At 40.9% G+C, this 12,229-nt stretch overlaps 1 protein-coding gene across 1 annotated transcript in view; it reads right to left on the reverse strand.

The window, feature by feature from the left end:
• The window catches only part of COBL (cordon-bleu WH2 repeat protein), a 246,178-nt gene that overhangs the window by 15,260 nt on the left and 218,689 nt on the right, over positions 1 to 12,229 (reverse strand). Inside the window, exons 11-12 of the mRNA XM_018557793.1 lie at positions 7,551 to 7,660; positions 4,381 to 6,434 (exon numbers count right to left, since the gene is read on the reverse strand). Of these exons, the coding sequence (XP_018413295.1) occupies positions 4,381 to 6,434; positions 7,551 to 7,660 (2,164 nt within the window). The remainder of the gene's footprint in view (positions 1 to 4,380; positions 6,435 to 7,550; positions 7,661 to 12,229) is intronic.

Raw genomic sequence — 12,229 nt, forward strand, 5'->3', positions numbered from 1 at the left:
GGCTCAGCCGAGCCGAGGCATATGCCTTCGGCTCGACTGAGCCGCTCGGCTAAGTTCGGGAGCTGTACGGGCTATTGTGAATAGCGCGTACAGCAGCCCTTCGGTTCTACCGAACCGAAGGGGTCCTGGGGCCGAAGCTAGCTGAAGGATCGGCCGAAGCTACGGCCACATCCTTCGGCTGCTTCGTGAATAGACCCCTAAGTGTGCTATGCTGCTTTTCTGCATGTACGTCAATAAATAGACGTATTCTATCTGCTATTGGAGTGCGGGTGTCCATATTCTTTTGTATCACGGTGACAGTGGCCATCCATCGACTACCGAGCACCGATGTTATTCTGTTGGATGAGCGGTTAGGAGTGCAATGGGTACATGGACTGTGCCATTACACATGTGCCCTTTTCGCTAGTTCTCTGGCTACCATAATGATGTTTTAGTTTTAGTGCTGACCTGTAACAATTATAGAGATAAGAATATTTGACACAATTCGAACACTCATTTATAGCATGCTTGTTTTAGATCTGTAACCCAGCAATTTCAAAAGGAGGACAGCAAGGGTGACCCCTGTACTTAATTCATGACAACTTCACATTATGTTTTCAAGGCACAAAAACATTTCTTAAAGAACACATCATATTATTAAAGTAAAACGAAAGGCTCCTGATTTAATACTTGTTTGTGGGTACAAACAAGTATTAAATCTAGTTATTATGTGATACACAAGCCTCATATGTTAAACAAAAAATGTCCATAACCTTCCCTGACTGAGCCAAATCCTCCTTTATTTGTTATTCACATTACACAAAGGCACAGTATACATAAGAGTTGCAATCATGCTATGAATTCAGGAGCAATGCAGCATTGTTTCCATACATTACAGGAAGCGGCATTAGGTGGACTTCACTGGCAGGCTCAAAAGATATTTGTGGGAATGTGAAGGGGGTCTAAGAAAAAAAATGGGAGGCCGTAGTTCTACTTTAAAGGAGAACTATGAGATGAGTGATTTCCACTCACCTCATAGTTCTAGCCGACATGTGACAATGAGACTGTCACAGTTCAGCTCAGTAGATCGGGAGGTGAGCGAACACATATCGGGTTCGCTCACCTCTCGATCCTGTCACGGCTCTCTCACACCACTAGATTTTCCATCGGTGTCATGACCCCCACTATGGCCATCAATGACACCTATTCATCTTTCAGCTCTATCATCCCCCTCATTACATTTTTCTTTTATGTCTAATTTTTCATTATACTGAAAACATTGGGTGTCATCATACACCTCCACTTCTACTTGCCTAGATTGAGATAACCAACCACAATGGTTTTATTGTATAGTGAAATATAATTTCCCTACAAGTTCCAAGCACATTATGAGACTGTGAGTACTAACATGACAATATTGAAAAATGAGATGCTCTTGACTTCTAACAGCTCCTGACAAAGCAGATGTAATTCTTCAATTTGCGTGCAGTATATTCTTTCAAAAATACATTAACACATGTTAATGATGTCTGCCATAAAAAGACATTAGTAGTTTAAAAATATTTATGTGCCTCCGCTTCTCATAACTTAATTCAACTTTGGAAGCAAACACAGATTTTAAATTCCTCATTATAATATAAACACACTAGATATTGCTAGCTGAGTGATAATAATTGGTTGTATTGGTTAATTACAGCCAATTGCTATTGTTTTTACTTGACATATAAGATGATATGTATTATTTGTTATATTTTATTAATAGATCGGTGGAATAAAATTTTCTAACATCTTTTATGTGCCAAAATTGTGGCTTTAATATAAACTGTTTACAAAGTTCATTTTTGGGCATACTTAACTTATGAAGAAAACTCTGCAGATGACTACTACACAGAGAAGCGTCCCATGTTTTCAAACTTCCAGGGTGCTGTGTTTAAAAAATGCACGTACTCTACTGTAGCATTAGACACTACAGTATATCTATGGCTCATATACTGTCTGGTTTTTGTGCCACAATTAGCACCAAAAAGGCACCAAGACATCTGAGCAAGCTTACTTATGTGGAAAAGCGCGCAGTAACCTACAGTCTTCTCTTGTCTGGTACTTGAGGTTTAACCCCTTCATGGCCCTTTTTTCAATTTTTGCACCCATGTTATATTCCACATTTTAGGCCTGAAAATGACGTAAAACCCCCCAACATTATATAATTAGGCTCTGTATTAACTAGTGTCAATTGCATCAGATAGCCTCAGGGCTCTTTTGGAAAAAAGAAACATCTGGCAGTGAGCCTGTAAATTTTTGGCTTATGGCTTTTGCTCTTGTTATAAGAGGGTCATAGTACCAAAAGTACACTTGTATGGCACATAAGTGCGTTATGTAACAGTATGTAGACAAAAAAACTTCCCTAGCAACCAGCCATCACTTACCATCTATCTATACTTTCTTGTATGCAAGACATTAGGGTAGGTAAGCTAAAAATGTGTGTTTGTGTGTGTGTGCGTGCAAAGCCTTTTTTTTTCAAAAGCTTCCCCGCCGGTTCCTCTTTATCCTGGGTGTGCGTGCCACGGCCCCCATCCATTCCTACAGAGATCCGCACTCAAGTGACTCTGTTGCTAAAATCAATGCATAAACTAAATGTTCCTATTAAATCAGACATTTAGGGGTCTATTCACTAAGCTGCCGTAGGCAGCCGAGTGAAAGACCGACCTGAAGTGAGCCGAACGCTGTTCGGCTATTCACTTTAGGCTGGTACGGATGATTTCAGCCGTGTTTCGGCTGAAATCAGCCGTACATCGGGTGGCTTCGGGTCGGCCGAACATGCTCAGCATGTCCGGCTGACCCGAAGTGCAGGAGGAGTTCGACTCAGCCGATCCAACATCTGGATCTGCTAAGCCGAACCTCCGGCAGGCTACTCGCTCCTGTTCAGTCTATTCTTATAGATGCCGAACAGCAGTGAGTGAATAGCCTCAGAGGGACCAAGCAGAACAGAAAAATAGTTAAAAAAGTACAAGACAATAAATAGAAAACGATTGTGCGGAGCTAGCAATGACAGCTAGCTCCGCCCAACCGTTTTCTATTGGCCGGCGGTTCTGCTGCCGTCAAAAAAAAAGAATTTGCAATAGCCAATAGTAAACTAGCATTGTACTCGCCCTCTGCTGATGGACCTGATGGAGAACTGCAGCAGAGTGCGGGTGCAATGCTAGTTTACTATTGGCTATTGCAAATTGAAATAGCCAATAGGAATCTAGCAATGCATTCCTATGGGCAAATTATTATTTTTTCTATTCTGACACGGCTCCGTGTCAGAATAAAGAAAAAAAGAAGAAAAAGCAGTGTGTCTCTCCTGGGCGGCCGGGAGCGGGAGACTCCCGGAGCGCCCGGGAGAGTTTGCTGTCTGGAGATCAGTGTCCCCGGCCAGCTGTCAGAAGCAGGCTGTCGGCCGCCAATGGCCGGCCGCTCGCCCAGCTTTGGCTTTCAGCGCGGCTCAGCCGAGCCGAGGCATATGCCTTCGGCTCGACTGAGTTCGGGAGCTGTACGGGCTATTGTGAATAGCCCGTACAACAGCCCTTCAGTTCTACTGAACCAAAGGGGTCCTGGGGCCGAAGCTAGCCGAAGGATTGGCCGAAGCTACGGCTAGATCCTTCGGCTGCTTCGTGAATAGACACCTTAATGTTCACTCTCTAGTTGCACATGCCCTGATCTGCACTGTTGTAAAGAGAAACTGGCAGCTGATGAATCTGTACAATCAGACACTTACGAAAGTATACATTTTTTTGTCCCCCGCTGCAAGTTGAGGTTTCTCCCATTAGCCCCTACATCACTACAGGACATAGTAGTTATGTAGGCAGAGGCAGGTCCAGCCAATGAACACTGTGTGGGACCAGGAATTTGACACTCTCAAAAGTGCCATTTTCTGAAGATCCTTCAGCTGGCAATTTCTCTTCACTGCAGCAAAGGCCGATGCCACAGGGAGTGGGAAAATGAGTCTTAGATGCCTTATTTTCAGGAAACACTTTATTTTAAACATTAATTTTAGTAGGGATGTTCAGATACCAGTATCTGTATCGGTGCCCATACTCGGCATTTTCATTAGAACTGCCAAGGTCTCAGCGTTTGCAGCTGCGACTGGGCCCTGGAGCTCCACCACTATCCTGAAATCATTAGTCTGTATTGTTTTAGAAAAACTGCCACATGCATGATATTAAACAAAAAGGTATCAGTAATTGGTATCTGTGAGTACTTGGAAAAGTATCGGAACTTGTACTTGGTCTGGAAAAGTATCGGTGCATCCCTGATATACATATATAACAATAATGCTAAGCACATCTGTGAGGCGTTCACAATGGTTTTCTAGAAATTGTTTCTTAAATTATGAACATTGCATTTTATTCTCTAACATTGTACCTGTATTTTTTTCAGCTTCTCTTTTCCTTCACCAGACTGAATTGCTCCCATTAAAGTACTATGCAATGAGCCATCTTTTTGTACAGGTTTTTGGACCACAGGTCGAAACTTTGCTTTAGGCCCGAAAAAATTATTGCTGTCTGGCTCATCTATTACTGTAGAAGGTATGCTATCAACTTCACTTTTATTTTCTTTCTCAACGATTTTTACAGTGGTTGGTAATGCTTTTGTGGGTACAAATGTATTTTCTTGTTCTATTTTCATAGACTTTTCCCGGACAGCTTTTAAAAAGGCATTGGATGGCACATTAGAGATTGGGCGAATGCGGGATGTCTCAACTGCAGCATTCTTTTCAGTTTTTTCTAACACAGTTATATTTCCATTTGCAGGGCCATTAAATTGCTGTGTTCTTGATAACAAATCATCTTTTTTAGCCTCAGAGGGTGTTTGCCAAAGATTGCTGCTTTTGTTAATTGATTGCATTTTGTTTGTCAACTGACCATCTTTGCTGCCAAGATTTGCATTTAATTCTGTACATGTTTCTTGTTTAGTTGCAGATTTGATTTCTTTTTTCGGCTCCTCTAGGGTAACCTTTGTATTGTTTTTTATGGAGGACATCAAGAAAGCAGAGCTTCTGTTGTTGGAATTTGAATCAAGTTTGACCTCTGTAGCTTCTAGAGTTTTTTTATTTGAAGGTTCTGTGTACTTGAATATAGCAGATGCCACATATTGGCTTGATGTTCTCTTTGAAGGTTTCAAAAATGGCAGTTCTGGCTTTTCTTGATTTGTTTTTTCAATGATAATAATCTTTTCTTGGGAAGTTGTTAACAAATTTGGTTTGGTCTGTTGTGGTCCACAGCTCCTGTCACTGATGGCAGGGCCTTGATCAGATTTACCTTTACTAGTCTCAATTGTTTGCCTTGGTTGTTTGTCATTTAACATAGGTCTTAAAAGTGGCATGATTGTGTTTTCAATAATAATCACATTTTCCTGGGGACCACTTCTTGGTACTGGTTTGTTCTGCTGCAATGCAGTATGCCTATCATTTAATTTATTAACAGGTATCTGCTGTGTTTGTCCTTTTGATGAAGAAAAAATTGCTCTGTTCTCTACAGCTTCATTTGGCTTATAATTCTTGAGAGATCCAATCTTTTTAACAGGGTGCTCTTTTGATTCCCCTCCTTGTGCATCCATAGAACTTGACCTCCAAAACTCTTTAGCTCTTGCAGCCAGAGGTTTTTCTACAAGAGGATTTTCTGTGTCATTAGTGGAACTATCACTCTTATCAAAAGATGACTGTGGGCTTATTAGATTCCCCTGATCATCTATCTTGATGGCACTTGAAGTAAGGGAAACACCTCTGTCATATTTTTTAACAGTGGGTTTTGGAGGAACCACTGTAAATGTGGTCATGCCAACTTTTGGTTCATATGTCTGTTGCCGCCACAGAGTTGGTTTGGTGGTTTCTGCTACTTTATTAGTATTGTTTTGCGGAGCCTGGTTTTCTTTGATTACTACATTTTGTCTGTTATCAGGCAATAGGTTAGCTTTATTCTTAACTGACTTTGATTCATTTTCCATTTTTATGGGGAAACTTGATACAGGTGGGTTATAAGATGGAATTTCAATGGCATTTTTAGGTCTGTCAGATGTACTTGAAATGTACTCACTAAATATATGTTGTTTTGAGATATCTGTAGACTGTTTAAAACTTCCACCATTGGGTTTCACTGTTGGAGAGGTGGGTGACTGAACTTTGCTGTGGGGTGTGTAAGTTTTTCTTGCAACATTTTCTCCATGAGAAATAAATCTTTCATTAGTGGTGTTGCTTACAGCAGGAGATTTTTGCATCACATTGAAGTCATGCGCAGGTGGAATGGTATGTACATTATGCTTCAAAGTGTATGTGGTAACTTCAGGAATCTCATCTATAATGGTGACAGGCACAGCTGCACCATGTTCCTTATCCTCGTGAAACTGACTGGATTCTTCTCCCACTGGACTTGATCGAGCACTGATACGATGGCTTTCAGTGTGGTTGCCATCATCCATATCTGTAAAATAATATAAATTTTAAGTTATCTACATTTTACTGACGTGATTAAGTACATATTTAAAGGTATTATTTACTATAAGAGAAATGTCCAGATGCTTCTAAGATAAATATTAATCTAGCTTTTACATTGCTGCTATCTAACGGTGTGAGCAGATGGGCAAAGGATGCAACAGTGTTCATAGAAATCAATGGTCAGAACATAACGTGTCACTCACATTTGTAAGGTTGCCAGTAGCCCACTGGGCCAAGCAACTTGTTGTGGGAGAATATTTATGTCTACATGTAGACCTATAATGTTGGTTGTCCCTTTAAAAACTGGTTCAGTGTTGTCCTGGCTAGGATGCACTAGAAGTGGTCAGATGCCAGTGGAGAATGAAGTAGGTAACTGGTAGCCCCAAATGGTAAACTGAGGACCCTGCATGGATAAACGGAAAAGCTGTGGATTCTTCAGTTTTAAAACATATATGTTTCTTGCAAGCAATATTAAAACACCATTAAAGAGTGACATTGGATTTCATAGTGTTTCCTAGCACCAAGAAATGCATTGGTGTTATAATATTGTTTTAAAAAAATGTTTTAATATAGAAGAAATTGCAGCATTTCCTTTATCCACACTGGCATCCCTGTATATCTCTTTACCTTTTGGGAATTCTGATTGCCTACTTTAAATAACTAAACATATTTACTTATTTGTGAAATACATTAATAAGTCAGTGAATAACTTACTTCAACAAAAGAAAATGGATTACAATACTAATTCAGTGACTAAATGCACATATCTAGACACATCCAATCTGCACCCTGTATCAGCTGGTGTACTTTCCACAAGACCCTACACTAAATGGACATTAGCATATCAGCACCAAATCATGCCTAACCTCCTTTTCCCCATCCACATTTCTGAAGGTCCAGATAAAGTTCTGCTCTGTGATGAACTGAAAACCCTTTTATCTCTCTCATGCTAACACCAGTAGCAAAACTGCATAACACACAAAATGCAAAGTCATTGATAGGATTCAAATGTTATGACATGTGGCCCAAATAAGTATTTGTTACCACATTTCTCTTCTTGGCATTATTTTCATATTTAAAAAACATAACATAACAAACACACATTCTGAATCTTCATCAAGTTCTGCTAGTGTCTTTTGGAACTGTGTGGTGATGAAAATATCTTCATCCCCATTTCGGACTGATGTCACTTCATCTTCTATCCGAGTTGAGCTTGAAAGAAAAAAAAATGATTAGTACACTTTTTCCTATGTATGCACTACCAATCTCTGCTTCCTGTAACATTTTGTATTCATTTAATTATTAAGCTACTGTAGAATATAACATCAAAACATGTTAAACAATTCCAACATTATAGTAGATGTCCATCCAAAACCAATACTTTTCACTCACCTCATAGTTCTAGCCGACCTGTGACAATGAGACTGTCACAGGTCAGCTTAGTAGATCGGGAAGTGAGCGAACACATACCGGCGTTCGCTCACTTCTCGATCCTGTCACAGCTCTCTGCCGTGACAGGGGAGTGGCTGGATTCCGCAAGCTGTAGCTCGCGGTATACTGAGCTTAGGGTGACGGGAGGACGCTAGTTTGTGTCCTCCCGTTACCCTAAGGAGAACTATAGGGAAAAACACTGACCCCATAGTTCTCCTTTAAGGAGACTTCCATATGATCCTGGACCCTCTGAGCTATGACAATATGCTATAGCATGGTCATTGGTTTTCAGTGGACCTACAAGTGCCCATCACTTTGAAAATGTTACTGATTTACTGAAACACAAAAAAAGTTACAACTTTAAATTTATTGTTTTTGCTTTCCCTATAGATAGTGAGACTCTAAAGAGGAATAAAAACACTTTGAGAACTGTTCAGAAATCTTTGGAGAGCTTTCAATAGAAATGAGATAAATGAAAAGAACTGACTTCATATCAGACGGTACAAAAACATAATCTCATGTGTCAGGCACATAAGGAGGGATAAGGAAACATTTCTCTCCTATAATGAATTCCTGACATGCTGCACATTTCTTCTAGTAGCACGTTTAACACTGTAGTTAATTGTATTGTTGCCAACAACTACAATTTCCCTGCATAATACAAACTAGAAAACTTGGGTAAAGTGGTTTGTCAAGGAAGTAGCAGATACATTGTAAAAGTCTTATGGGTGGCAGTTACACAGATTGGCTAGATTATTTGTGCCATCACTGTCTGCAGAAAAATATTTATTTGAATTAATTTGGTTATGTATTATAAACGTGATCAAAACATTTGCTTAGCAGGACTTGCTTATAAATTAAGTTAATACTGTTACAATCAAAACGGACAAAACATGTCAACTGGACTTGTGTAATATTGAAGGCAGTTGCAGCTTATCCAAGCCATTTCTTCAGTCCTAATGTACAGCATTTATAGCCACACCATGAAATCCATTCACCATGGAATGTGTCAATGCAGATGTTGAATATCCAATAAAAGGTTTGGACAGTCAACATCTGCCTTGACACATTCCAGGGTGATTTGCATTAAGTTGACTGAGCTATCTGTGTGGCTATAAATGATGGGGCATGTTCACGACCCTCATTAGAACTGAAGAAGAGGCTTGGATAAGCTCAAAAACACCTTCAATATGCAGATAAAGTCCAGTTGAATGTGACTAACTACTACTATCTATACCAAGAGCAGTTAACCTTGGCACTCCAGTTGTTGAGGAAACTGCAAGTCCCATGAGGCAATAAAACCTGAAACAGTCAAAGGCATGACTCCTAGAGGCAGAGGCATGATGGAAATCGTAGTTTCACCACAGCTGAAGTGCTGATGTTCTCTACCCCTAAGCCATACCATGATCTGGATAAATGGGAACCTTCACAGACAATGTAAACTAACATATGGTTTACCAAAATTCAGACTGAACTAATCAAAACATAGACATGTTCTTTTGATTTCATGTTTTTTGCTACTTAATCATTCGTTTTTGTAAAGGATGCTAATGGCTGCTGTCTTGCCTAACAGTTTACAGGCAATATTAAAGAAGAACTCTGGGGAAACATATTATTAACCCTTGCAGTGGGGCTACCCCCACACTGCAAGGGTTAACTGCTTGTTTTTGTCTAGGGACTTAGACTCACCTGAACCTCGGAGCCAGCCAGCTTTCACAATGCTCCCTCTAGCCCCCCTCCTCCTACACTGCAGCGATGGTATTTTCCTCGGTGTCCTCACGCCCAATACACAATGTGGAGCAGGTGAATATAACTTTTTTATTTTAGTTCCTAGACGAAAGCAGGCAGTTAGACCATGCAGTGCGGGAGTAGCCCCACTGCAAGGGTTAAGAATATTTGCCCCCGGGGTTCTTTTTACGGATAAGTGCACTTTAAATATACTTGAATTAAATATACAGAGATCTGACAAGTCTTGCCTTGGTTGTTTGTTGAAATCATGCAACGGATATCTTCTTTTCCTGGCGGCACCTACACAGTACATCCTTACTAATGCCTATGAGGTTTGTCTCTCAGAAGGGAGATGGAGGCAGATGAGCTTATATGATTTAAATATTAGTGGATTGGGGTGCAGATGGAAAATAATGTAACTCCACAGCCATAAATATGTTGCCAAATAAGTTGTTGCAAAGGCTGTCTTTGAAAATCATTCAGTTCCTTAACACCACATATAGCTTCAGGGCATTGCCTAAACCCGTAATTTAAAGGATTAGTGTACTTTCTATGTCATGGTGCTTCCCCACACAATGAGACTGTCACAGGTCGGCTCAGTAGATCGGGAGGTGAGCAAACACATGCCGGTGTTCGCTCACTTCTCGATACTGTCACATGGATGGATTCCCCCCTCCCCGCTCGGATCCGCCAGCGCTGACTGGCAGAACGGATGGGGGCGGGTACAGCTGGCTCTGCCTCTAGATAGGCAGAGCCAGCTGTCACTCACGCAGCTGGGCGGATCTCAACATCGATGTCAGGATCTCGACGTCCATGTCGGGATCCGCTCCGGCTGCGGCGTCTCAGTATACCGCGAGCTGTAGCTCGCGGTATACTGAGCTTAGGGTGACGGGAGGACGCTAGTTTGTGTCCTCCCGTTACCCTAAAGAGAACTATGGGGAAAAGCCCTGACCCCATAGTTCTCCTTTAAGTCTACAAAAAGTAACACAAAGGGGTTACTAAAGGCCAATAGGGAATAAAGCCACTAGCTCAGACACATGTTTTGTAGAAATAATGGCCACATTGAATACAACTTTGTGACTGAGAGTGGAAAGGGAATATCTCAAGTAGGTTCGAAAGGCGGCCTTTGAAGGACCAACAGAACCAAATTTAAATCCCATGGAGTCACAGGAGGTTTTACAGGAGAGGTCACTTGAAATATACCCTGTACAAAGGTTTTGATCTTAGAATGAGAGGGAATGGGTCAGTGGAGTATAAATGCAAGGGCCGAGATCTGGCCTTTCTTTGTGCTCAGGGCCAAATGTTGATCTAATCTCCCTCTGTCTGTACCTAAAATGTGTATATAAATGCCAAAATGTGCATGGACATATTGAGATTGATTTACTAAAGCAAAAAGTGAAAATTCACTTTGCAAAAAATACCCAATCGCATGCAAAGAAAATGTAAAAAAAGCGGTTATTTATTTTCTACATGATTGGATGATGGAAGCCAGTAAAGTCACTGACTAAGCTAATGGAAAATTCCTTTGCAAAGTGAACAGCCTATTTGCCCTCAATGGCTGAAATTGAGTTGCATTAAAAAATGCTTCTAAAGGTGCCCATACAGTGCACGATTCTCGTACGAGAATCGCGGGAAATCCCACGATCGTACGAGAATCGTGCAGTGTATGGAAGGCGTGCGACCGTTTCTACTGTATGGTCGCACATCTTCCGTCGAACCAGCAGGCTAGAAAACCCGCCGGGAATCATACGATTCTCGGCGAGTTAGTGGCCTGCTGGTTCGACAACTGCCGAACGGGCCGGTGTGCGCACCCGTTTGCAGTCATCTTAAGCCCGCCCCTCATTGCAGTCATCGTAAGCCCGCCCCTCAGGGGGGCGGGCTTGCGATGATCGAGAGTACGATCTGCCTGTCCAAGATGGGCAGATCGTACGTTTTTTTCATCACTTTACAACCATCGCAAGACTAAGGTCTTGCAATGGTTGTACAGTGTATGGCCACCTTTAAAGTGGCATTTTGTTCTGCCTGTGTCCATGAGGCAATTAACTAATTTACAATGTAATTTTGTTTTCTTTTTTGTTATTAGCTTATAATTCTCTTTCCATGATGGGAAACCGGAATATAATAGAAGCGAACTGCTCTTTAAGGTCAATTCCTACAAAATACTGTACAACAAAGCATTGTTTTGGCTTCAGAATTCAACACATTTCATAAACACAATTTAACATTCCATTTAATGCAAGTCTAGGCTTAGAGGGAAACCACAGAAAAGTATGTTTTCCTCCTTACAGGAACACTACCACATGGTTATCTTTGTTGAATGTGCATTTCTGGTAGCCTCTTTGGAATAACGTATGCTTTTTTCTGGTATCAAGTTTAACAACAAGTAGCAATGACTGCATTTTCTTGCTATCATTTTCAGCAACTATCTCTGAAACATTAACCCGTTCTGCAGTGCAGGAACTGCACTAGGAGATGCTACAGCCTCAGATTTGATTATGGTTGTGACCTGTTTAAAGTATAACTAAAAACTTCTGCATGACAGTCTAAGCAATTATCAAAAATAGTTACCATCAAAAAGTAAAGAGAAAACTTCCCTTACTTTCCCCTAACCGAACAAAAAAT

Source organism: Nanorana parkeri, unplaced genomic scaffold, assembly GCF_000935625.1.
Source record: "Nanorana parkeri isolate BGI_ZX_2015 unplaced genomic scaffold, ASM93562v1 scaffold304, whole genome shotgun sequence".
Classification (NCBI taxonomy): domain Eukaryota; kingdom Metazoa; phylum Chordata; class Amphibia; order Anura; family Dicroglossidae; genus Nanorana; species Nanorana parkeri.